General features: G+C 42.8%; 1 protein-coding gene across 2 annotated transcripts; it reads right to left on the reverse strand.

Annotated features, from left to right (window-relative positions):
* Positions 1–65: 65 nt before the first annotated feature.
* Positions 66–23,844, reverse strand: pcsk5a (proprotein convertase subtilisin/kexin type 5a). 2 transcript variants are annotated; one of them, XM_020621128.1, is made up of 38 exons: positions 23,829–23,844; positions 23,458–23,741; positions 22,271–22,375; positions 21,294–21,467; positions 21,030–21,173; positions 20,674–20,750; positions 20,361–20,449; positions 20,095–20,267; positions 19,737–19,943; positions 19,544–19,644; positions 19,339–19,442; positions 18,902–19,022; positions 18,464–18,652; positions 17,471–17,607; positions 17,203–17,325; positions 16,534–16,636; positions 16,058–16,248; positions 15,018–15,102; positions 14,469–14,572; positions 14,199–14,337; positions 13,897–14,012; positions 13,521–13,623; positions 13,211–13,347; positions 12,149–12,349; positions 11,926–11,994; positions 11,720–11,762; positions 11,386–11,528; positions 10,863–11,063; positions 10,117–10,200; positions 9,779–9,977; positions 8,862–9,076; positions 7,699–7,941; positions 6,837–7,073; positions 6,037–6,214; positions 5,266–5,483; positions 4,010–4,110; positions 3,438–3,627; positions 66–1,027 (listed from the first exon to the last, which is right to left on the reverse strand). In XM_020621128.1, the coding sequence occupies exons 2-38, from the start codon at positions 23,605–23,607 to the stop codon at positions 552–554; spliced, it is 5,670 nt and encodes a 1,889-aa protein (XP_020476784.1). In that variant the 5' UTR covers positions 23,608–23,741; positions 23,829–23,844; the 3' UTR covers positions 66–551. The 2 variants fall into 2 exon arrangements, with proteins under 2 accessions (XP_020476784.1, XP_020476785.1); XM_020621129.1 differs by lacking the exons at positions 22,271–22,375; positions 23,458–23,741; positions 23,829–23,844 and having other exon boundaries at positions 21,301–21,378.
* Between the last annotated feature and the right edge of the window lie 177 nt (positions 23,845–24,021).

Consider the following 24,021-nt stretch of genomic DNA (forward strand, 5'->3'; position numbering starts at 1 on the left):
CACTGTCCCATTGGTTAGTTGCAATTTAATTGCTTTGCTGGTGAATGACAAATCAGTTTCCATCACGTAAAGTCAATCCCAGGCAGTTTTTTCTAGACTATTCGAACAGAAGAACACATTTTCAAATTAAAATTCAATGACAGCCAAACACGTATTGAAAAGAAACCAGAATAATTAAATTTAAAATGCAAATACAACACCACAACAATGCAAAAAGAGATGACATGATTAATAAAACTGTCAAAACCAGTAAATGCCCTTGCTAGATTATGTATGGGACGGCATTGTGCTCCAAAGGAAGTCAGGCTTAATTACTTAAAGTTCCTCAAAAAAGTTAAACATGGAATTTTTCTGCAGCTCATTTCATTTTGCAAATGGACAACAGATCATCTTTAGCTTCTAATAACTGTAACTCATTTTGTTCGACGCCAATGAAGGACAATTGGGTCTGTCCCTCAGGGCAGAAGGAGAAAAACAGCACAGAGGGATGAATAAAAGCAGGAGGAGAACAGTTTTTTTTTGTTTTATTTTTTTGGAGAAATTCTTTTGCTTCACCGGAATGCGTAGCTCTCGTCATCATACTCCAGCTCATCCTCATCCTCTTCTAGCTGGCCATAGCGGAATTTCCTGTACACTGTGCCATCCTGGCCCATGTAAACAATGTCCTCATCATCGTCATCATCATCATCTTCATTCTTAATCCCTGTGTGACGCACTCCAATGTCAACCAACTGATCCTCCTGGAAGGAGGAGGTGGTGCGGCCGCTGTAAATTGCAGATGATGCAGAGCTGTAGCCGCTATATCTGCTGCCACCTCCATATCCCCTACCAGAGCCAAGCTTCTCGTAGCCATGAGGAGGGATGTCCGGTGGTGCACTCTTGGAGCGGGAGTGTCTAATGAGGAAGACGACAGCCACCAGTCCCAGTGCCAGCAGAATGCAAGCGATGATGAAGATTATAAGGTTACCTCTGGCCTCTTCTTCCTCATTATTCCTGAATGCCAAGTTGGTGCTGAGAACACACTCTCCTAGAAATCCCACAAAGACAAAATGATTAGACAGATTTCCTAGTGTACTGTCCCTGTTAAAGGATAGATTCAGGATTTTTCAAGTTGGTCTTAAAACAGTGACATGTTCATATGTACATGAGAAGAGGCCTGAAGGTGATTCCCTTATGTTATCTTTCCTTAATTTTCACTTGGCCCAGAAGTCATTCCAGGCTGCCATGATGAAGGACGTCCCAAAAGCTCTTATTACTGCTCTGAGGAGTGAGGAGGCTGCCTGTAGTAGCTATAACCGAGGATACATGAGTGTATCCTTCACGGTAATCCGTTACAGATTGAAACACCCCTTTTGGAAACCAGTCTGGGATTGGATGAAGGATTGGAAGAAAGGACGTCACGTGAATTAAAATGCGTTCCCTTTCTCCTTGCAGTTTCCTCTTGTCTTTTCCCAGCATCTTACATAGGTGGGACTAAGACGAGGAAAAGACAAGTGAAAGAAACACTATTACTGGGGCGACTGTGATTCAGTGGGTAGAGAAAGTGAAAGAAACACTATTACGGGGGCGACTGTGGTTCAGTGGGTAGAGCAGAGAGTTGGCGGTTTGAATCACAGCGCCTGCAGTCCACATGTCGAAGTGTCCTTGGGCAAGACACTGAACTCCCAAGTTGCCCCCGATGGTTAGTCATCGGTGTGAGTTGGCATCGCAGATGGCTGCCTCGGTTCTGTACCAGAAACAAATCCTTTGTGTGTAACATACTTGGCCAAATCAAGGTGATTATCCTTTCCACACTGATCCTGAATCGTTTCACCATCCTGTTTCAAAGTAAGTGTTTGTCATATTAGTTTGTTTCTTAGGCTATTAGTAGCCTAGCCAAAAACAGCTAACGCAGTGTATAGGCTACTTTGGTGTGTGTGTTTGGGGAGGGGTGGTGTGAATTCACCCTTCTGCAGTTGCCATGGCAACCGATGTAGATACATTTTGTGTGTTCTACGGTATTCTTGTGACAAATAGCCTATTTCCATAAAGTAGAAAGCTATATTAAATGGCAATTACTTCATTTGCCAATAGGCTAAATCGTGATTTGTGTATTTTTCCTGGCTGCATTTTAATTTATAAGGCACTCCCTTATTAAAACTGGAAAAATGATACATGGTCAAGATTTTATACTGAAGGCTGAATACATATGCACGCTACACTTTTCAGATTTTTATTTGTATAAAATCTTGGAACACCACATATCATTTTCCTTCCATTTCACAATTACGCGATTCTTTGTGTTGGTCTATCACATAAAATCCCAATAAAATACATTTAAGTTTGTAGTTGTAATGTGACAAAATGTGGAAAAATTCAAAGGGTATGAATACTTTTGCAAGGCACTGTACATGCACCTATCAATCAGGTGACAATGGACTCTGTTCCTACCAGAACATGACAGTAAATAAGCTAAATGACATTTTTCATAAAGTTACACATGGATTTAACATTGCTTATTTCAGATATTTTAGCTACAACAGCCTCTAGGTTAAACAAAGATGGCCTACAAAGATAACATGTCCAACAAAATATAAACTCTAGCCTACATCATTTAGTTGCCTCACATCTGTTTAAATCTAATGAGGAAAACAAGGAACAAAATTAAATACAATGCAGCCAGGAGACGTACTGCCATAGGGAAAATACTCGATTTAGCCGTGTAGGCTACTACCTTGTTAAAATAGATATTTATAGCAATACTGTGGAGCGCACCAAAGTGAAAGTTAAGACATGGTTGTTTACATCTATTGCCATGGCAACTGTAGAGGGGTCCATCGCTCACCTCCACAATTCCCACAAAACACACACAAATAGCCTTTACACTGCGTTGTGGGTTTTAGGCCAGACTATTTGTGATAAAACATTGAGAACTAATATGACAAACTCTTATTTTGAAATAGGATGCAATACCAGTGGAAAGCCCTGCCACCCCCACTTGGGACCAGAAAATAGTTCATTTATATTTTAGTTTTTGTGACCCTACGATGGTCGGGTTCTGGGTGATTCATCTGTCCAAAAAGAAAACACTGGTATTCTCATTTCTCTTACTGTGAGCAGACCACAGTATTTGAGCTAAACTTCAGGTGAAAAACAAAAAAGCCACTTTTTTTTTTTTTTGTTTCAATTTTTGCAGAAAAAGGAGAATTTAAGTCGTTTTCTGATTTTTGGCAGTAAAATGTCCTCGTAGTGGTGAAATCAAACTAAAAATAGTGGCGAATGTCCTCTGGCCCTTTTATGTCACACATTACGCAGTGATGAGACCAGTGCTCCCTACTCAGTGCTCCCTCACAGGCACTTTTAAAATCTGCTGGGAGAGCACAGCGAGGGCGTTCAATTAAGCTGCATTATGGAAAATCCATTTTATTTAAATAAGACGTGAGAAACCTACTGTATACCTCGAGTCTCTGTGCAGTTACAGCACTCCTGCTGCTGTGTTGAGGCTTCCTCCTCCTGACTGCAACAAAGCAGACAGCGCCCTCCAGCTTCTAAGATGGCCTGAGCAGGGCACACAGTGCAATTGGCAGGACCGGGCCCTTGACACTCCAGACAGGAGTTGTCACAGTCTTCACAATCATGGCCTGAACCCTGATGGACAGGATAAAAGAATGATAATGAAAAATCTACAGTCCCAGGCACACATGTTTGCATTCAAAGATATGCAAAACATTTCTACAAGGAGAGTGATGCACTGACTTTCAGCTTAATCAATTAATATTCATCTACCTGTCAGTTTCAGTAAGTTGCCTCCCAGCAAGAGCTGGGAGATTTATTTTGAAATCATTACACAGTAATAACTTTGACTCTGTTTCTCCTGATGCAGTAATAAATCAGTCTGAATTTCACTGTAAAATACCTGGGGCTGAAACATGAGTAGTGATTATTTCGGTAGAGCAAGAACAGGGTAAAGATTTTCTCTCTAATGAAAAGTTAACATTTATGAAATTAAAACTTGGACAAGCATTGTTACCTTTATTACAGGATACCGGCCTATGTTGCACACAGACTCGCACATGCCATCTGAGAACACGAATCCAGCGTAGCACGAGTCACAGGATTTAGAATCTCTTCCTGCAGATATACGACAACTTCAGCATCAAGTCTGGTGACATTTTATCATTATTGTCCACAAATCCCATGAAAATATTAAAACCAACAATGAACTGATCCTGCCAACAAGAATTCCTTGTAGTCAAGGCCTGATTCATCTGCTGTAGAGCTCCACTGTTGTCATAATACAGTTAAAACATCAGTGAGTCACACTGCTGCACTTAGTGATGTGCTGTGTCAGTACAATGAACACCAGCACACAAAAAATGGGTGAATATTATTCAAAAAATGCACTGCTTAAGTTATTTGCCAATATCTTTGACTAAATTGTTTAAGAATGTTAAAAAAAAAAATTAGAGCTTATGTTTGACTAATTTGTAAAAGTCTTCAATAGGAACCAATGAACCTGGGGCTAACAATAGCTGGGGAAGCCAAAAAGTGTTACACAAACTAACATGCCTGTTAATGCACCTTCCGGCTGGTGATATATTTTAACTAAGATTTTCATGTCTGATAAATCAGTAAACATGGGGCAGGATGTGGTGTGTCCTACCCTGCTACATGACAGTCTTCCACCTATAGCCCCTTCTGCCATTATTCCAATCTTTCTACCGTGTTGTCAGAAAATGGTTAAGAGCAGCTTATGGTGTCCGTTTGTTCTGAGTCTCAATAGACCCTCTAGTAGCAGCGAAGAAATTGGTTAGAGTAGCTTCAAATAAGTTAACTTTAGATAGATGACTGTTCAAATAAATGTCCCTTTATAGCAGGGGTGGCCAATTCCAGTCCTTGAGGGCCACGGTCCTGCTTGTTTTCCGACTATCCCTGCCAGATCTGCTGCTAATTACCTGGCTCAGGTGTGTTCAGCCAGTCTGAAGCTGGAAGATACCATCTTAGATGAAAGTGGAGTGAGGAAAGAAAGTGAATTGGTATCTTCCAGCTTCTGACTGACTGAACACACCCGAGCCAGGTAATCAACAGCAGGTCAGGCAGGGATAGTTGGAAAACAAGCAGGACAGCGGCCTTCGAGGACTGGAATTGGCCACCCCTGCTTTATAGGAAGTACAGTACACATGAGCCCTTACTACAACACAGTCTGAGCTTTCCAAGCAGTTCAGTAACTCTTAACCCTCATGTGAGCTATGTGCACTTGCATGACATTAAAGTGGACACTGGTACCTGAGCATGTTCTGCATCTGGCATGGCAGGGCTCACAGGTGTGGTGCACAAGGTCATGGTAGTATCCCTGAGGGCATGAGGAGAGGCAACGGCCTTCTCTCCGCAGGTAGGTGAGACCCGGAATGCAGCTCAGACAGCTGTCCTCCCCAGGCCCGATGCACTCACCGCAGCTCGGGTCACACTTCTCACACGTCCTTGAGACCGTGTTTCCATAGTGACTACAGACAGACGGTGAGAAAGTTATGACAGGTTAGTTTCAATTAAATAAGATGAGATTAGAGCTTTGTTTGTTCTCAAAGGAAATTCCTCTCCATAGCTCCAACCACAACCCTGACCCACACACAATGATAGAGGGAATGCAGTGATAACAAAACACATGCTATCTTTTGCTACTGTATACGCTGCACTGCTCGCACCCAGGTCTAAAAGTATGAGGGACTTGCATCACAGGAACAAACTGCCTTTATTTTGTTTTGAGTATTTAACTGCGCATCAATTTAACGGAACATTAACTTAACACTCTCAATCAATGCACCCCAAATAAAATCAAGCCTAATTAGCATTTTACAGGCCACATGAAGGGCAATTTAAATCTCAGGCTAAATTGGATTTTCTCCAAACTGCACCCCTGTCCAGCTAACTAAAGAAAAGCAATGGTTCACACAGTGGCATTATGTGACTGGGCTGATCTTTTATTAATGAAGACACAGTGTGACCGCACTTAATGTGATGGATGAGAGGCACAGCTGGACGGTCAGCGGGCTAAACTACCTGTGCTGGCAGGTCTCCACACATTCTTTGCCCTCTTGAAATAGGTGAGCTTTGCAGGCAAGACACTCATGGCTGTGCTTTCCAATGCAGGCATGACAGGAAGGGTGACAGGCTTCACATTTCTGCCCCGACTCATCCTCATAGTAGCCTGCTGGGCATTCATCCACACAAGTGCCATCTGTACCAACAAACACACAATCATGCGGCTACATAAACAAGTTACAGATGCCTGAAGAGCTTTCCTGCACAAGCAGACTTCAGAGAATTCATCAGGACTATAAATACCAAACTCTCTAGGTTTCATCAAGTTAAATTTCAGGCTTTTTTTTTTTTTTTTAGACAAGTGCAAATTGAGATCTATTCAGAATTCAGATATTTTAATGTTGCCATAGACCCAAGAGCTGTCCAGAGGTCACTTACTGGGGCTGCAGGAGTTGTCAACCACTTGCGCACACCACAGTGCAGTGCACTAGCTCAGTATTCTCCAATAAACTGACCAAACTGCAAATGTTCTGGGTTCCAAATGGTTTTTGTTTTGCAGTTTTATTACAATGTGATAAATATGAATTGAGAGAAAAACTACTACATGAAACCAGTGGAGCAAAGGGGTTGCTGCTTAGTCCCCTAAACATTTTCCCAAAAACACATAAAAGCACGACTGAAGTTAACACAACATTACAGACGTCATGTTAAAATTAAACTGAACAACCTAAACACGGTCAATATCAAAATCGTATTTAAGACATGATTGGATTTAAGACTTTAAGAGGACCCGCAGAAAGCCTGCACACTGGACTCACTGAGCAGATGCCGTCTCTGGTTGCAGCTGAGGCAGTGGGTTTTTCCAGGACCTGAACACCTGTGGCAGTATTTGTGACACTGATAGCATTCTCCATCTGCGTCTGCATACTGGTGAGGCAAGCACCTGTTGGCTGATGGTACACAATGGTTGTGGTCATCCAGCCTCCGATCCTCTCTGCAGCTGGTGCAGGAGCCAGAATGGGGGCCAAAGCAGGTGAGGCAGGAAGCATCACATTCTGGAAATACAAGTAAAATGATATCACAGCTGCAGTGACAGTACATGAAGTAGAACCAATATTTTTTCCAACTGGACTTTATCTGCATATGATAAATAATATGGTAATAGTTTATCTGATACAGTAAAAACCCATTATGATAACACACAGTTCTCACCTACTGTGTTCCAACAGTGTGGTCTGTTCTGAAACGTGTTCAGTTCATATGAAAATAAATATCAGATATTCCCTCAAGTCCATTTTGCACTACTTTTCAATGTCTGCAGCACTGTTTTACTGGGAGAAACATGTCATCTGTTTTTGACAAAAACCAGAGCCGTGTTTCTTTCTCAAGGGAACTGTCTTTGGCATCGCTGTTTTGTTTTCAAGGTTTGACAGCTGCTTGTTAACCATCGGAAAAGCACTGCTATTTTTGTCAGAGCTGAAGTCGGGAGCCACTCAAACAGGGTACAGAATATAAGTGAGAAAATGCATGAAGGATGTGATACAGGACAGAAAATACTGCATTAATGAAGAGAAAAAGTTTCAAGAGAAAATGGCAGGAGTTCTGAATCTACTTTGACTTGGTTCTCTCCATGCATCTCAAATGAAGCTATATGCCCTGTATTTGCCATTTTCTCTGTACCTTTACATTCTGCTGATATGGCATCCCTGTAGGTATGGGAGGGGCAGGCTGCCAGACACGCCCCATTGTGCAGAGTCGCCTCAGGGTCCCCACAGGCATCACAGTCATTGTTGTTCGGCCCGTCACACAAAGCGCAGTCAGGGTGGCAATGCAAACACTGCCCTTGCTCTGTGCCCTCGTAGAACCTCTCGGGACACTCTAGCACACACAGGCCCTCATGGAGAAAGTGATACTCCTCACAGCCTGCACAAAAAGCAGCTTTTAGCATTGAATGGAAGAACAATTCAGTACCACTCAGTGAAACTACACTAAGTACCCTAAAGTCTTGAAAAGGAGTAAGGAAGAAGAAAAGCCCCTTCTCTGAATGATGGATTTCACTTGGGCAAAAAAAGATAAATGTAAAAATATACTTAATACACTTGAGTCTCTTTCCTTTTCAGACACAGCCATCTAGACACAGTGGATTTAGTGGACATGTTTGAGAACAAGTCTACAGCCATGCTGGCAGCTCTGTGCCAACTTTACAATGTTAATGTGTTAGCATCCTAACATTTGCTATTTTGCACTACAGATCAAGTACAGCTAAGGCTGATGGGACGGTCATTGCTTTGTAGGTATTTTTGCTGTAACCCAAAGTACCAGACAAAGTGAATTTTTGACCTGCCAGAGATGCAACAAGAAAAGTTTAAACTGCAATAACCAACTGTTTTGGCTAGTTGGGAGCTGCAGAAACAATCTGTGATACATCTACCGCTTTATTAGTTGATATGACAAACAGCTGCTTTACAAATCTGGCAGTTACAAAGCAACAATATCTTTTGTCTGATAACTGTGGCGATAAGGTGCTAAAGGGAAGGTCGGGGGAATGTGCTTGGGATACAGTGTGTGGGAACCATTCATTTCTGTGCAAACGTTCATGCCAATCTATACACCACTTGTTGTGAAATGTAAGTTTGGATCAAAGCAGTTGAAGGACTAAGTCAACAATATCCTCATCTCTGAAGCCAAGCCACAAGCATGGTGAAAAATCACATCAAGCATGTTGGTAATAATGATGCCATCTGAAGAGGACTACAGAGAGGCAAAAACACATTGTGGATTAAACTGAATGAGCTCTAACAACAAAATCTAACATCTCAGCAGTTTGTGTTGTGTTTCAGTACCTGTGCACTCCCCAAGTGGGCTGCACTCCTGACAGGTAGCAGGGCAGTGTTGGCACTCCCCGTCGCGGGCGGTGTGCGGTGGAGGGCACTCTGTTACGCACCGGTGATTGTGTAGGAGGAGAGGTTGTTCACAGGTGAGGCAGTGGGTGGCGTTTCTCCCACAGGATGCACAGCCTGCTGCACAGCTACGACACACCTGGCCCACAGGATAACCCCTGATGAAAGCCAGACGGAGATCAGTGCATGCACAAACAGACAGCATACTGCACTTACACATGTAAACAATGCGTTTCATTGTGTATATTCTGCTCAATACAAATCAGTTGAACTAGGCCACATAAATTAGTAATTCATGGGAAATGCATTATAAGCTGCACAGATATATATACTTTTGTTGCTTTGCTAAAAAATGTAATGGGCTGTCATCAGTGTTTGAAGTAAACAAGAGGACTGACATTTTGCTCTGCTCGACAAGAGAACAACCAATAATTTATCCAGACAACTGTTTAGTACTCAAGTATAGCTAAAAAGCAGTGTAGTAGGTTGTAGTGAAAATAAAATAAAAACTAAAGCACTCATAACCAAAAAGCTAAAATGGTCATCTTAGTGCTAATGGAGCTTCAAGGACGAGATATTTTCAGTCACAAGGATGTCACAATTTAACAGCATATAAACATCAAGCAGGAAACGTCAAAATCCTGGCCAGCAAACACAATCCCTCTGACATTTTGTTTTTGGCTCTTCAGAGAATGTGTGTGATGTTCAAAGGATGCGCTTTCGACATGATGCCAGCAGGGATACATTTCCACTGGTTTTAAAGTGAGGATAATCAATTTCCAGTGTTCAAATGTGTAAAAGACACGTAAAAAACATTTACTTTCAAGCTATAAAAACAAGTGATAGGACCGACTCCAGACCTGACACACTGTTGGACACAGTGTCCATTCTGCAGAAATAACGGAGCTTTGCGAGTGCTCTGACAGCGAGTGCAGTGCTGAGCGTCCACACACTGCAAACAGCCTGGAGGGCAGTTCTCACACACGCCGCTCAGCTGACTGGCAAAGAAACCCCCTGGACACTTTGACACGCATGTTTGCTGTGGGGTCAAAAACTGCCCTGGAGAAAGAAGAAAGAGTAAACATCATGACAGCGGAAGAGCTGGATATCCTGCAGTTTAACTGTGAAAAGATAAAACTGCTGTTGCAGGTCTGAAAGCATGTACCAGCTCCTAATCTACAAAAGGTGCCTTACAGACCTTTGGCACATTTTGTACACTGATCCTTCTCCTCTCCAGAGCAGGACTCACAGGATGGGTCGCAGTCCTTACACTCGCCATCATCTGGAGGAGAAACACAGTGAACATGATGAAGCCACTGGTGAAGCAGTTTCCTCCTGCTTCCAGTCTTGTGCGAAGCCAAGCCAATTGGCTGAGGGTTTCAGCTTTATGTTTAGTGTACAGTTATGAGAGTGGTATTGGGGCTAGTACTTAAACACACTCTTCACAGTCTAAATCAAATGCCAGTTATAAAAGTCCAATGGCATCCTGGAACACTGTGCTAGTCCAGATTTTGTGGGAAGGCTTGAGGCTTTAATCTAATGTTTTGTACTTTCTGAAATTCAAAGTTGAATAAATTTACTTTTGCATGTTCATTTTCAGCCTCTGAATTAACCTATGTACTTTTCACAGAGTTATTTCTGTTCCTATAATTAAGATGTCTTGCCTCCCACTAATTGCCATATGTTGTTTTAAGGTCTGTCCAACTAATTCTTGGGGGAACTAAGTGCTCAGCATATACAATCAATTATTTCAAAGTCCGTATCAGGCCCACATTCAGTAGTTCTGTCTGGTTGGAGTACTTAAGTTGGTACAAGGTTCAGGGCTGGTGGCACACAGACCAATTACCCTCCACAATTTCTTTTTGCCCCTGTGAAAGTGCCCAAATCCCTGATTCATTATGGGCAGATAGCTGGATTAATGGAATACATAAGTATTAGTCTCACCGCTGTGAAAGGTCTTAACAGGACAGACGTCACGGGCAGACACACACTCTCCATTTTCTAGTGTCTCCCCCTCCTCACACGACAGACAGTCGTCGTCCTCGGGGCCGCTACATGTCATACAGTCCGAGTGACATTCCTCACAGTCGTTGGTGTCTTCATCGCCAAAGAAGCCGTCGGGACACACAGAAACACACCTCCCCTCTGAGAAAGAAGAAGTTTCTCCAATCTGTGTGTATGCCACATAGCTGGGCGACTTTCATGTGCTTGTACTTTATTTAAAACAAGATCTCCACTGAGAACAAAACCTTTTAGTTTGAGTATTTCCATCTCCACCTCAACTACAACAGTAAAATGCTGCTTGCATATTAATGCATCAGTGCATTTCTCTAATAGTATTTACATACAGTACTACCTACTACATTTTCAATGCAATACTTTTGCTTAAATAAAGAATCTAAATATCTTCTACAATTGTAAATAATGCTTTCTAATTTAATGTCGTGATCCAGTTGGGCCATTTTACCTGATAAGAAGAGGTCGGTCTCACACCAGTAGCACTCATGTTCATCACAGCTCACACAGTTGTCATCACATGGGACGCAGGTCATGTCCTCCTCCACAATGTACGTCTTAGCTGGGCAGCTTTTGTAGCAGCCATCCTGAAAACTGATAACAAAAGCAGCAGCTGATACCTGTGGTTTCTCCTCACACACACACACACACACACACACACACACACACACACTTTACTCTCACAGCAAAAAGGGCAGTTTTATCCTAGTACCAGAGTAAAGTAAAAGGCAGAGTGAGCAGAGAAGTGAGATCACACATGTTGACAGCGAGGCACACAGCCTTACTTGTAAAAGCCCTCAATGCAGGACAGGCAATGCCTGGGATTATCTGTTGAAAGCAGACAAAGAAACTCAGCTCTCCTTTTAAAAAGGAACTACCCAGAAAAACCCTTGAACATGGTTGTGAACACACTCGAAGGAGAGCTCGGCCTACCGTGGGCACCATTTGTTTTTCTGGGAAACTTTATTATGGCTGCTGTGCCATGACTTACACAAGACGCACTTCTTGCAGCCTTCCTCACAGGCCATGCAGTCATCGTAATCTGGATCCTCCACCTCCCCTGAGGAAAAAAAGGAGAGAGGAGGGGGAGCACCAGAAAAATCAGCAAAAAGGCGAGAGTGAGTGGAGGGTAGACGGGTGTGAGACGATGCTTTGTGTCATTGTGACAACAGAAATACAAGAAAAATTCCTAAATAACGCTGTGACCCGTTTACCTTCACCACACTCCAGCTTCACACACTCTCCATCAGACACGTAGTAGGAGGAGTTACACTTGAGGCAGTAGGCGGGGCTTGTGCAGAGCTGACAGTGGTCCGAGCACGGCTCACAGCTCCTCTCCTTGGTGTGGTAGAAGGCCTCGGGACAGGTATCCAGACACTGACCTTTATACAGGTAACGCTCCATTCCAAACTTATCTGGAGCAACAACAGACAACCACACCGTGAAGACGTGTTCTACAGATCACTAGCTAAACCACGGTTTGTACCACTTGCTGGTCTTGATTATGTTTGGCTTCCTGCAACCAGTAAAACAACTTGATTCTTTATGTCCTGAGTATAAAGAATCTTTCATTAGCTGTTATTTAATTTACTGACACAGAGCAATTCACAGAACATTCAACTCACCATTCATCTACAGTACACTGCAAGTAATTGGTTTAAAAAAAAAACAACAAAAAACCTTTACAGTCGTAGCTCTGAAACCTGTTCTAACCAATATTTCTATATTAACCCATCAAATAACTGTGTGTAAAGTGAAAAAAGGGTCCCTCTTAGCGGTGACCACACATAAAATAAATAAAAAATACACATACAGAGTCTTTTCAGTTCCTCAGAGCTCTCATCTATGGAGCGCTTCAGCATCCTTCAGCTTATTCTTTTGGTTTTTCATCTTGCAGTGTTACCGTTTTTATTCACTCTCACCGATCTCATGAGCATCGCATGCACCAAACACCTACCGCTGTACCTGCCCAGCACCCAACGGCAGAATATAAAAAGTAAACGACTAGCTGGTGAACACAGTGGAGCATTTAGCAGCTACCATTATGAATAAATTGCTATCAACTCCCAAACCCAGTCGTGATAAACCTTAAAATATAGTTGGTTGTCTTTTATGGAGCAGTGCATTTGAAAAATTCATTTTACTTTATTGCAAAACATCACTAAATCAGTAACCAAAATACAGTTTTAGTCTTTTACCAAATTTGCTTCTCGTTACTTTCCCTATAACACACTAGCAAGCACAAACATAGCATGATTTACTTGCTGAGCCCTCACCAGTGTCACAGCTGGTACAGTCAGCAGGCCCAGCATCTACACAGCTGGCACAGGTGTGGTCACACAAGTAACACTGGCCACCTGACTGGTACTTAGCCTTGGCACACTCCACCACGCAGCGGCCCCCGTCCAGAGCCCTGCAGCGACAACAAAACTACCTTAATCAATAACTGTGTTGCCACACAATGATTGTTCAAAGTTTCTTCTGACAAATTATGTTAAAAAAAGCACATTTTTTTCAAATTCAGAATCAGTGGGATGTCTTCATTTTTCCTCTGACCCTGAATCTAAACTGGCAATTCCAACTCACCGTGAAGAAATGCAGCTGATGCAGTCTTGACTCTGTGGCCCTGTGCACTTCAGACACGTTGCATCACACGCATTACACCTTCCATCACCGTCCTGGTACTCTCCTGATAAACGTACAGCAAGAGAACGGTGCTGAACGGTGCCTAATGTTAGATGCTGAAGAGTAGAAGGTACATATACACCAAACTCACAATATCACATTGTATATACTGTGTACGGATACCATAGATATAAGATGTCCATTTATACTCTAAGTGATACAGAGTTAAAACAAAAACAAACTTGTAAATGTCAGAACTAAATATGTCACTGTCGCATTATATTTATCTAGTAAAAGCAAGAGGGCATGTAACAGAGGATGAAGATGCCTGACTGACCATCTGTGCACACAGTGTTAAAAGAACATGCTCCCTCCTTCAGGCTGTGGCCACTGGAACAGCTGCTGCAGTTCCCCCAGCTTGGCCCCACACAGGTGAGGCAGCTGGCGTCACACCTGAGGAGGAGAACACAGACACCCAACAAATGAGCACATAAACTGACCACCAGAAACAGCCATAAAAGAGCACAACAAACAAACAAACAAACAAACACAGACACACAGAAACCAACCACCAGAATCAGGCCTGCCATCAGCAGATAAACAACCCACCCACACCTGAGCACACACCACTGAGCTCACCTCCTACATATCCTGTGCCCATCGGCTATCTCTGGGTTTGGCTCTGCGGCGTAAAAGCCAGCACTGCAGGAGGACACACACCTCCACTCCTCCATCAAGTAGCCATCTGCACAGTGGTTACATGCTTCAGCACCCGCACCTGATCTCGCATGAGCCAGAAACAAAAAGTTGTCAAAAGGACACAAGAGTTCTGCAAACCATTTATTTTAAAAACAATTAAATACTTTTTCTCACAGCTCAGGACCACCGACCCTTGACCTCTGCCCTCACCTGCACAGGTAGCACAGGCCTTGTGACAGGGCTTGCATGTCTCTTCCTGCTTGTCATGGTAGAATCCCGCAGCACAGCTTCGCTGGCACCTATTCCCCTGCAGACTGGAGAGGGCGGAGAGAGCATGTGGCACGGTGACACACACGCGCACACACAGCCAAACATGTGACACCGTAAAGATGACTCATTGCCTTTAGACTGCAGTTTTCCAACCCACAGCACCCCACCATGAGCACTTTGTGAACTCAGTGAGAGTACTGTAGAGCCGGTGAGCACCGTATTCTGGAGGCTTCTAATTTAGCAGTAAGGTGAATTTATCAGAGATGTTTTGTCGTTTCCTGTGATGATACTGCAAAATGAAAATAAATATACATTTCTCTTTTTTGAGCTCTGTGGGGGGAAAAAAAAAATACACCAGATGTTTTTAATGCATGTTTCTCTAATTGCTATGAAGCTGCACAGGGAGAAGTAATGTCAGCAGCTGGAAGAGAAGGAGCAGCGCTTACTGAGCAGTTCATTCAAGCATCATCAGAGACCGTTTCATTTCACCTTGTGTCTGGTTTGCATTCTGTGCAGATGCTGTAGGAGGTACACTTCAAGCAGTTTTCACTGCACTTTCTGCAAATATTTGCATCTGTGGGGAAATCAAACAACACACATCAGAGCAATTAATCTTACTCACACACCACTCAACTGCAGTTACATCAACCGATGACTCACTTTCAGGCTCGTATGCAGCTGTATCCAAACAGCTTTTCTATAAACCACAAATCCTTAAAGGTTCACTCAAGGACATTTCTTCTGTCTTGTTAAGTGCTGTACGACCCAACAGCCAGCAGAAAGAGGCCATGTGCTGCACTCTCCCAGCACCAAGCTAAACCTTCTCCCCCCCAACCACCAAGACAGCTGCTTCCTCTCTCTATAAATGAAATTCTATCAAGATCTCTGATCAGCAAAATTTCAGCAGTCAATTTTCAAATAAATTTAATTTCAATTCCACACAATGTATTATTTACTTTTACTGTCTTCATTTATTTGATTCAACTCAATTTTAACTCATTTAAATTCAATTTGTTCTCTTCAATTAATAAATGCAATACTACCTTAGTTTAGCTCCATTTAATTTAACTTAATATACTTAAATTCAGCTTTATTTCAATTTTCAATCACATTTAACTTAAAAAAAAATTGATTAGATTCTATTCATTTAATGTTTTAATTTGTTGTTGGTGGTGCTGTTGTCATTGTTGTACAGCCTAATTGTTAGCTTTGTACTAGCAATAAATCTTTACACTTAAGTTTGGTATTTCTCCGTTTTTCCTCTGGCCCACAACTCTGGCCCTAACTCGTATGAGAGAGAGAGAGAGAGAGAGAGAGAGAGAGAGAGAGAGACTTACTATACTACTATCTTACTTATTTACAGATAATTCTCCAGAAAAGATTATTTCCTGGTTGTAAAATTCTGTATGTGTAATAATTCCAGTTATTTTTTCTCAAATTCAAATTGGACTAATTTCCAAAAGTATAATTATAAAAAAAGTGACAAAACCCTCTGAAACTCATAATGGCTTCAGAGCCAGAAACCCAACTGTTGTCAAGATAGTAGTTATCCCTGCAGATGGCTGTGCAAGTGTTGGTTCCCTCAGTCAGGTGATGACCAGGTATACAGGACGTGCACTGGTCACTGCGACTCCCAGTGCAGCTCTCACAGGAAGAGTAGCACCTCTTACAACGACGGCGGTCGCCCCAGAACCCTCTGGGACACTCTGATACACATGTCCTATTGGACAGACACGGGCCAAAGCACAAAGAGGGCACGAGCTGTAACTAAATGAATGGGAGAGCAGAAGATGACATTCTGGGCCGATTTTCACCATTATAATGCAAACCATGCTCATTTACACTGTGCTTCATACCTGCAAGCTTTAGAAAGTGGCATAATAAATGTGGACTGAACAACATTTTTATTTACAATATGCAGAAGCCATATGATCTGTGTCAAAACATACGCGACCCCGTTTTCTGGACTTATTGACTGTACTCGGTGCTTTGTGATCATACTAACCTTGTGCTGTTCTTGAACTTGAGAAAAAAGTGTAAGCACGTGACACACTGCTGCGGGCTGGGCCCCTCACAACCAGCGTCACCACATTCTGAGTCGCAGGGTCCTGGAAGGGCAAATACGTGCAAAGTCACGGCACCAACATAGCAGCAACAAAGCTACTCAAAAGATTGATCAAGTTCAACATTTACATAAAAACTCTCAAGTACAAGTACTACCTGAACTATTTACTGCATTAGAGAGAAGGGTGGAGATACCGGTGAAGCTGAAGATGTTTCATTTTCTGACAATTTATATAGAAAATAAACTATAAGTGGCACATTTTATACTTTCATTAAATTCAATCCTATGTCGGTGGCTTTTATTACTACTGCTACATAAATAATGGGGACATTTGTAGTTTACCAGGGCTGCAACTTATAATCACTTATTGATTAATGTGTTGATTGTTTTGGAATACAAAATGAAATAATTTAGCCTCTATGAGTCAAAACAACTTGGGTTACAACATATTTATGTCTTTGTGTTCAACAAAAATCCAAAACCCAAAGATACTGAGTTTTCTACTTGAGAAGATGAAACCACCTGAGGTCATGTACACTGTAAATGTAGCTGCTGTCTGAGAGGTCTGAGCTGGAACACACAGCAGTTTAATACTAGTACATGACCCACCACTGTATTCAACAGTTAGGTCACTATCCATTGGCATCTCAGCTGATCGGGCTCGCTCTTGACGCACAGGATACGGCTGCTCTGCAGTGCCATAAATCACCAGGGACCACTCCTTTAGCATTCCTAAGATGCAACACAGAAACAGAAGCAGAGCGGGATGAGATACCTGACCCGGTAGGTCTGTGCCGTGTTTTAACTGGCTGGTGTTCTAGCTGAAGTTCAGTACATGTTTCTTAATACCAAGATGCTACAAAGAGGAGGAGCAGACCTAGTTCGGTGCCGTCTCTTTTCTGAGAAGGAGTATCCTGGATTTTCAAAGTCCACTCCCCCGCCGCCCGTTCCCCCCAGCAGTGAGTGGTCATGAATTCCCAGCCGTGAAATCCCTCTGTGGAGTCGTCAAGAGGCCTAAACAACAACAACAGGACACATTCATGACACTACTGCTACCACCACTATTGAAACTGGTTTATATTATGCTTAAGAAGACCCATAACTAAAGAAGTAAACTAGTACCGGTACAACAATGTAAAATATTCTAAGTAATAGTTAAGAGGAATGTTTCCTCATGTACAAAGACAGCGCTGTCAGTAGGTGTCTTTTGTCTGATGAGACAAAACTGAACCCTGAGCACCATGTCTGGTGAACTCTAGGTACTGGATGCCATCTCTATGGTGAAGCACTGGTGGCAGCTTCTTGCTATGGGGGTGTTTCTCAGCAGCTCGAGTGACTCTGCCAGGTGTGCAAAGACTTACCCAAGACTTAAAGCTGTACCTGCATCAGTACAAAGCAGGTTCTATCAAGTACTAAGTTAAAGGTCTGAATAAATGAGTGAGTTATGCAAAAATGTCTAAAACCAAGTTTTCACTTTGTCATTATGTCAAAAATGACAATTGCAAAGTAATGGAAAATTATGTGTAGCTTTGTCTCACACACATTATATCGTACATAGTCATTTCACCCACTGTTAATATAAAAATACTGATTATAGCATCTTTTAATAGTGTACTTGAGTAATAGTTAAAGTACTCTCCACCAATTAACCTCAAAGTTACTGAAACTCTTACACTCTTGTTAGTGGTCTCTTAATTTATGATGCATTTTTGGCCCAAACACACTACATGCTGCAGAAAATTGCGCAAACTTTAGCCAGAAACTTGCCGTAAACAAAATGATGCTGCACTGTGCATTCAAACCATGTGGTAAAGCCATGGGAGAGAGTGTACTAATATTTTAGTTTAGACAGAACATTGCTCTTAGTTACCTGTTAGCTAGCAGCTGCGACATGGTGCCTGAAGGTGACGTGAGCATAATAGAAAGGTCGCCACGGCGAGTGTGAGTGATGGTAACACGGACGACAACATGCTCCACATAAATAACATGCTGCAGGGGCTTGCTGGAGCAGCCGGTAGTCTCATACACAGACGTCACTACCGAGCCTGGATGAATAGCTCTGTCATCACAGAGAGAGGAAAAGAATAAAGTGACATAGTGGCAAAGATATGAGAGGAGGCAGAAAACAAGATGCACAAGGGAAGAGTTACAAGGAAAGGAGCAGTAAATGAAATGACAGCCGTTAAAAAGGGTGAGAATCAATGTGAGAGAAATCCATGTGAGAAGCGAGGCAGAAATAGATAAAGTGGAATCAAGGGGAAGCCCTGAGTCAGAGCGGAGATCTCTTGCAGTGCGGTTGCTGTGATACCTGCTCAGCTGGATGGGAACCTCCTCCACACACTCATGCTGTGAGGGGACTTGTTTCCACCCCTTGGCCTCCTTCACCATGCTTTCAGCATCCAGGAGGCCAAAGCCATATAGATGGCTCACTGACAGACACCCGCACATCCCCAAACACACACAAACAGCACATTAGTTGGGGCATAAAAGGTGCTGTAGCTTATAAAAGACTTCACACACTCCTGGGATTTCGTAGGCGTTTATCACTGTTACGCTCACAGTATCTCATTAGTTTGTGTGCTCAGTGTTTTATAGTTTCCCTAAAAAGACACGAGAGAACATTTACTAGAATATGCTTGTCATGCTATCTCTGCTAATCTTCATTATATGCTTTGAGAGCACTGCGTTCAAAAGATATCATGCAAATACTGAAATAGAAATCTGTTAGAAATTAAGCAGAAGCACCTTTGTATCCAGCCCCATTAACGTGCCAGTCAGGAGCAGTAAGATGATGAGCTTTTGATGTTCGAACGATAATGTGCTGTATGTCCCTCCAGGTTAGCAAGGGGCTAAGTAAAAGGTCAAATAGAGAAAGACATCATACTCTCATCACTCGCTTATTAGAACGCTGCCTGCATGTATGGATTTTGTGTGTGGGACAGGTGCTTACTTGGCATCCAAAATGAGAGCGATGACACCTGCAGCTACGGAGGAGGAGAGCGAGGTCCCTGACAGAGGCTGGCTACAGCTCCGCTGCGGACCCAAGACGACCTGTTGAGGACACCAGATTGTTTTAGCTTTTCAATATTCACTCAGCAACTCAGCACATTTTCTACTTTGCGTTTTTTGCAGCCTTTACCCACCATGTCCTCTGTCTCCCCACCAGTGTAAGCTGCCGCCAGGGTGGAGGTGCACCGCTCCAGGTCGTCTGGCTGGCTTCTGTGCCGAGTGCTGCTGCTGATAGAGATCGTGTAGATACTGCCGCTGTAGCCATCACAGGAACAGTGGTCACCCCTTTGCCCTCCATTCCCTGAGGCCCAGACAAAAACAGAGCCCCTACCATGCCGGCCCTAAGATTAATTGGACAGGAGGACAGAGGTGATTCATTTATTAATGATATTTTCACACTGATGAAGAGGAAACGACCTTGAAGTAACTATACAGCTGCAGGTAGGACACAGACAAACACACACATAAATACTGACTCTCTCTTTGACTCACTGTTTTGATGCCATTCTCTAAAGCAAGACGAGTCAGAGGCCCAGGTCCGTCCAAAGTGGCGCCATCATCTTTTGGTCCCCAACTAGCTAAGTAAATATCTATATACTGTGGTCTGAAGCTCAGTGATTGGGCCTCTACGATGTCTGTCACATCTCCATCTAACATTCGGATGCCTACAGCATGGGGGGGGGGGGAAAACACACAACACAGCTCTGACCTCCAGAATTCCTTTGGCATCCTAGTTTGATGCCGTCACATGAACTCACCGCCTATCCGTGCAGAGAAAGAGACTCCAACCATGCAATGAGAGTTATTTTCAGTGGCAGCAACCGTCCCTGCACACTGAGTCCCATGGCTTCAGAGAAAGGAGGAGAACATCAGAACATCAGGTTAGATGCATAGGCACGAGGAGAAAACAGGCTATTTCCATCAAACCAGTGAGAAGACACACCTCGGAGTGGGGAATTTATACATCCATATATACATGAAATTACTGATAAATAGCAAAGGAAAAGCATGCATTAATTAAAGTCAGAATTATGATGGGGAAAGGAAAATGCAAAACAGGAGCAAACTCACTAGTTCTCAGCATTGTTGGAATAATTTGGAGAAGGATCGGGGTCTTGTCCGTTCACATCATAGCTGGCGAGAGGATCCTGAATCACATGGATAGTTAAGTAGCAGCACATAACGGGCTGCTATCTGTCTGCATTTCATCAGACAAATCACAAAGAGTCACCAGTCCACTCAACAGTTAAGTGGATCATATGTTAAATGTCCATTCCAATAGACTTAGCCTGCCTTTTCAAACCTTTTGTCCATGAGCCCTGCCTCCAATATCTGTCCCAGTTCTGCACTCTCACATTAAGAGCTTTGCCAAACTGCTTATGATTAATGTCCCCTTCCCAGGGCGCACCCCATCCCAGGGCACTCACATAATTTGGCTTCAGGTCCGGGTGCTCTCTCTCAATGCCATCATCTAGGACAGACACCACCACACCCTTCCCAGTATACCCTCTCCTCCAGGCTGCGATGATGTTCATTGGAGACTGGCAGCCGTTGGACTCATCGCTGCAGTGCTGGGGAGCAAACAGCGAGACATATTTAGCCCTCGGGAATAAAGAATAAATCAGGGTCTATTTTAGGCTCTGTCTGTGTTTCAGACTTGAGCTTAGTAAAGGGGATGAGAACTGTCTCACAGTGTACCACGGGCTGTTCCACCCTGGGTCATTGAAATGCAGTGTCTGGGTGTCGTTAGACTGAAGGTGGACAGTGGGAAGGTGTTTTGTCTTCATGTTAACAGAGTAGATGTGACTGGCTCTGGAGTTCCTCTTCTCTCTTCTCTGGACCACCTGCTGTTGGAGCCATTCCACCTTAAAAGGAACAGACAGTGAATTTATACAGAAGTACTTTCAGCCATACACGCAGCACGGTTCCAGGGATGTCAGTGTCACTCTGTCGCCCGATCCATCACTATGGTCCAGACTCAAAATGTTTCAGCTATCAGACAAACTGTAATAAAATTTTGTCCAGACGTTGATAGCGGAAGACATTCGGTGCAGACACTCATGTTTTATCAGAAAAGGACTCCTGAACTTTTCCACTAGTGCCTCCATGAGGCTGATGGCATTTTGAGAGAAATGTCAACAACTGTTGGACTGATCACCTTGAAATGTAGTAGTACACACCATCAGGGTGAACTGTAACTTCGGTCATATCTTCATTTTTTTATCCTTTTACTGTCACCAGGTCAAAATTTCAAATTGTGCAATACTTTACCAAAGTCAGACGGATCAAAGTTTCTAACAATCAGTTCATCATTTCAGTCATTTGCAAAGAAAAAATGTGTAACAATCTGCAATGACCAGCTTCACAAATGAAGAGTGAAGATTTCATGCTTTCTTTCACAAAAGTCTTAGTCAGACAAAACGAATTTCAAGATGCCACCTTGGGCTCTTGGGAATTATAAAGGACATTTCTCCACTATTTTCTGAGCTAGTCTAAACAATTACTCAATTACAATTAATTGCAACCCAAATCTAAGTGTGATAGATGTTTACTCCATGATGCAAGGAGACTGTGCTTATGCTTTTCTATTTGGAGCTAAGGGAGGGGGACCTGAGGCCAATTAATAATCCAGCAGTCTTCTGCTTCTCCTCATATCCCATTACTATACCTCAGTCTCCTTGGCGACGCTAGCAGTCACCTCTCTGTTGGACCCGCTGGCCCTCTTTGCCGTCTCATGGTGGCGAAAACTGTAATAACTCTTCAGGCCTCCAATCTGATGAGAGAGACATCAAATCCTCTAAAACACTATGCTTTTAGGTGAAGTTGTGTTGCTTGTCCTGCTGTGTCACTGTTAAATTATGAAAATGCCTTTGGTGTCTTTCATTAAGGTGGCTACCGTACACCTGTGATAGTTTTTCAGATGAGGGTAACCTGAGCCACAAGTCTCAAATCACACAGCTGCTTGTGTGTGTGTGTGTGTGTGTGTGTGCCTTAGACATGCAAAATAATGTACATGTATCTGTGTCCATAATACCCTGACATAAGCAGATTTTCTAATAGACAAGAAGCAGTGCAAGGGTAATTTATGTTTAATAAAAGGTCATAAAATGGCCATTTTCTGTGAATGAAACGAATAAATTATGGCTGAAATTTATTGCCTGATGGCTCTGTGGAAAAATTGCTTGAGTTCTGACCTCAGCACTATAAAGCGGAAGAATCTATTCAGTTTCAGAAGGTATTTCTACTTCATGTCACCCACAGTGAAACATGGACCCAAGACCTTTAACTTTCACTACAGCATCAATGTGGAAGGAGTACGTGTGTTGAATTTTATTGGCTCTATTTAATTTATATGCTTTATTATTTATTGATTTTTACTTTTATTTGGCCATTCGGTGGCTGTATTCAGAAGTCTGGCCTGATTATCTTTCATGTAATTGTATCCTGACAAATCCTTTCCAACCTTGGTTAAAAAACACTTGGATCTTGGTTCTTCGAGGTATAGCTGTTTGGATAATTAATACTGTATGGTCGAGGTCAGGATACTGAAAGGAAATTACGTGGTGAGAGAACAAAATGTGACTTTTGGCGTCTTGACAGACTGTAGATGAGCACCTGCTGACTTCTGGTTTAAAGAGGATGCCACAGTAGTAAAATCCCATAACAGTGTTGAGGACGCGTCAGTCTAAATGATTAGTAACATCTTAACTTGATTCTGCATATTGGACCTTGCACACATTTGTTTTAGTGTCATGACGTTTGCTGGAGCTCGGCGTCCTAACGTTAAACAAACTTTAGCAGCAACTAGGATCGTGAATGAAAATGTCCAGTGTGTCCATGTGTGGTGCTTCTTACCTGGCCCGTGTTAGTAAATCCGTATTTCTCTGCAATTCTGTTCACAGACTCAAGGTCCCCTCTTATTCTTATCGCCCAGTCATTGGTGTAAATGTTTGCATGACAAAACTGGAGGAGAGTCCCCATCCACAGCGCCATAAAGAGCACCATTGCTGCTCAAACTAACAGACTTCCTCTAATTAGACAGTGCCCAGGTGTTTCACGCGTTCCTCCAAATTGAATCGCACTGTCGTAAAGACTTTAAACGGAAGGATCTTCGGCTGAAGTTGTCAGACTCTCTTTGGCTGGAAAGAAGCAGCTATCAGATCACTGCTTCAACATGGGAGCCAGGGATCAATTAGTGCGTCCTTCACGCTGTTTGTTTGGCCTACCTGAGGATCCGGTGTGCGCGTTGGAGCCCCATATCCGTACGCTGCAGCTTCGGCTGCGCGTTGCAGTTTAATCAAATAGATCCTCTTTAACTCTGCTAATTTAAAACACAAGTACAACATGCTGTAGTTTGAAGTAACCCAACTATCATCAATAGCATGTGAGGATTATTTTATTCATCATGATCCAGAACAA

The sequence above is a fragment of the Monopterus albus genome, unplaced genomic scaffold, assembly GCF_001952655.1.
Source record: "Monopterus albus unplaced genomic scaffold, M_albus_1.0 scaffold253.1, whole genome shotgun sequence".
NCBI lineage: Eukaryota > Metazoa > Chordata > Actinopteri > Synbranchiformes > Synbranchidae > Monopterus > Monopterus albus.

Excerpts from the sequence above, each read along its gene's own strand:
- pcsk5a (XM_020621128.1), bottom strand. The coding sequence starts at position 23,607 with ATGGTGCTCTTTATGGCGCTGTGGATGGGGACTCTCCTCCAGTTTTGT. Across the intron at positions 21,468-22,270 it reads GCGTCGCCAAGGAGACTGAG|GTGGAATGGCTCCAACAGCA; the intron begins GTATAGTAATGG and ends GTTCCTTTTAAG. Across the intron at positions 19,944-20,094 it reads TAGAGAATGGCATCAAAACA|GGCCGGCATGGTAGGGGCTC; the intron begins GTGAGTCAAAGA and ends AATTAATCTTAG.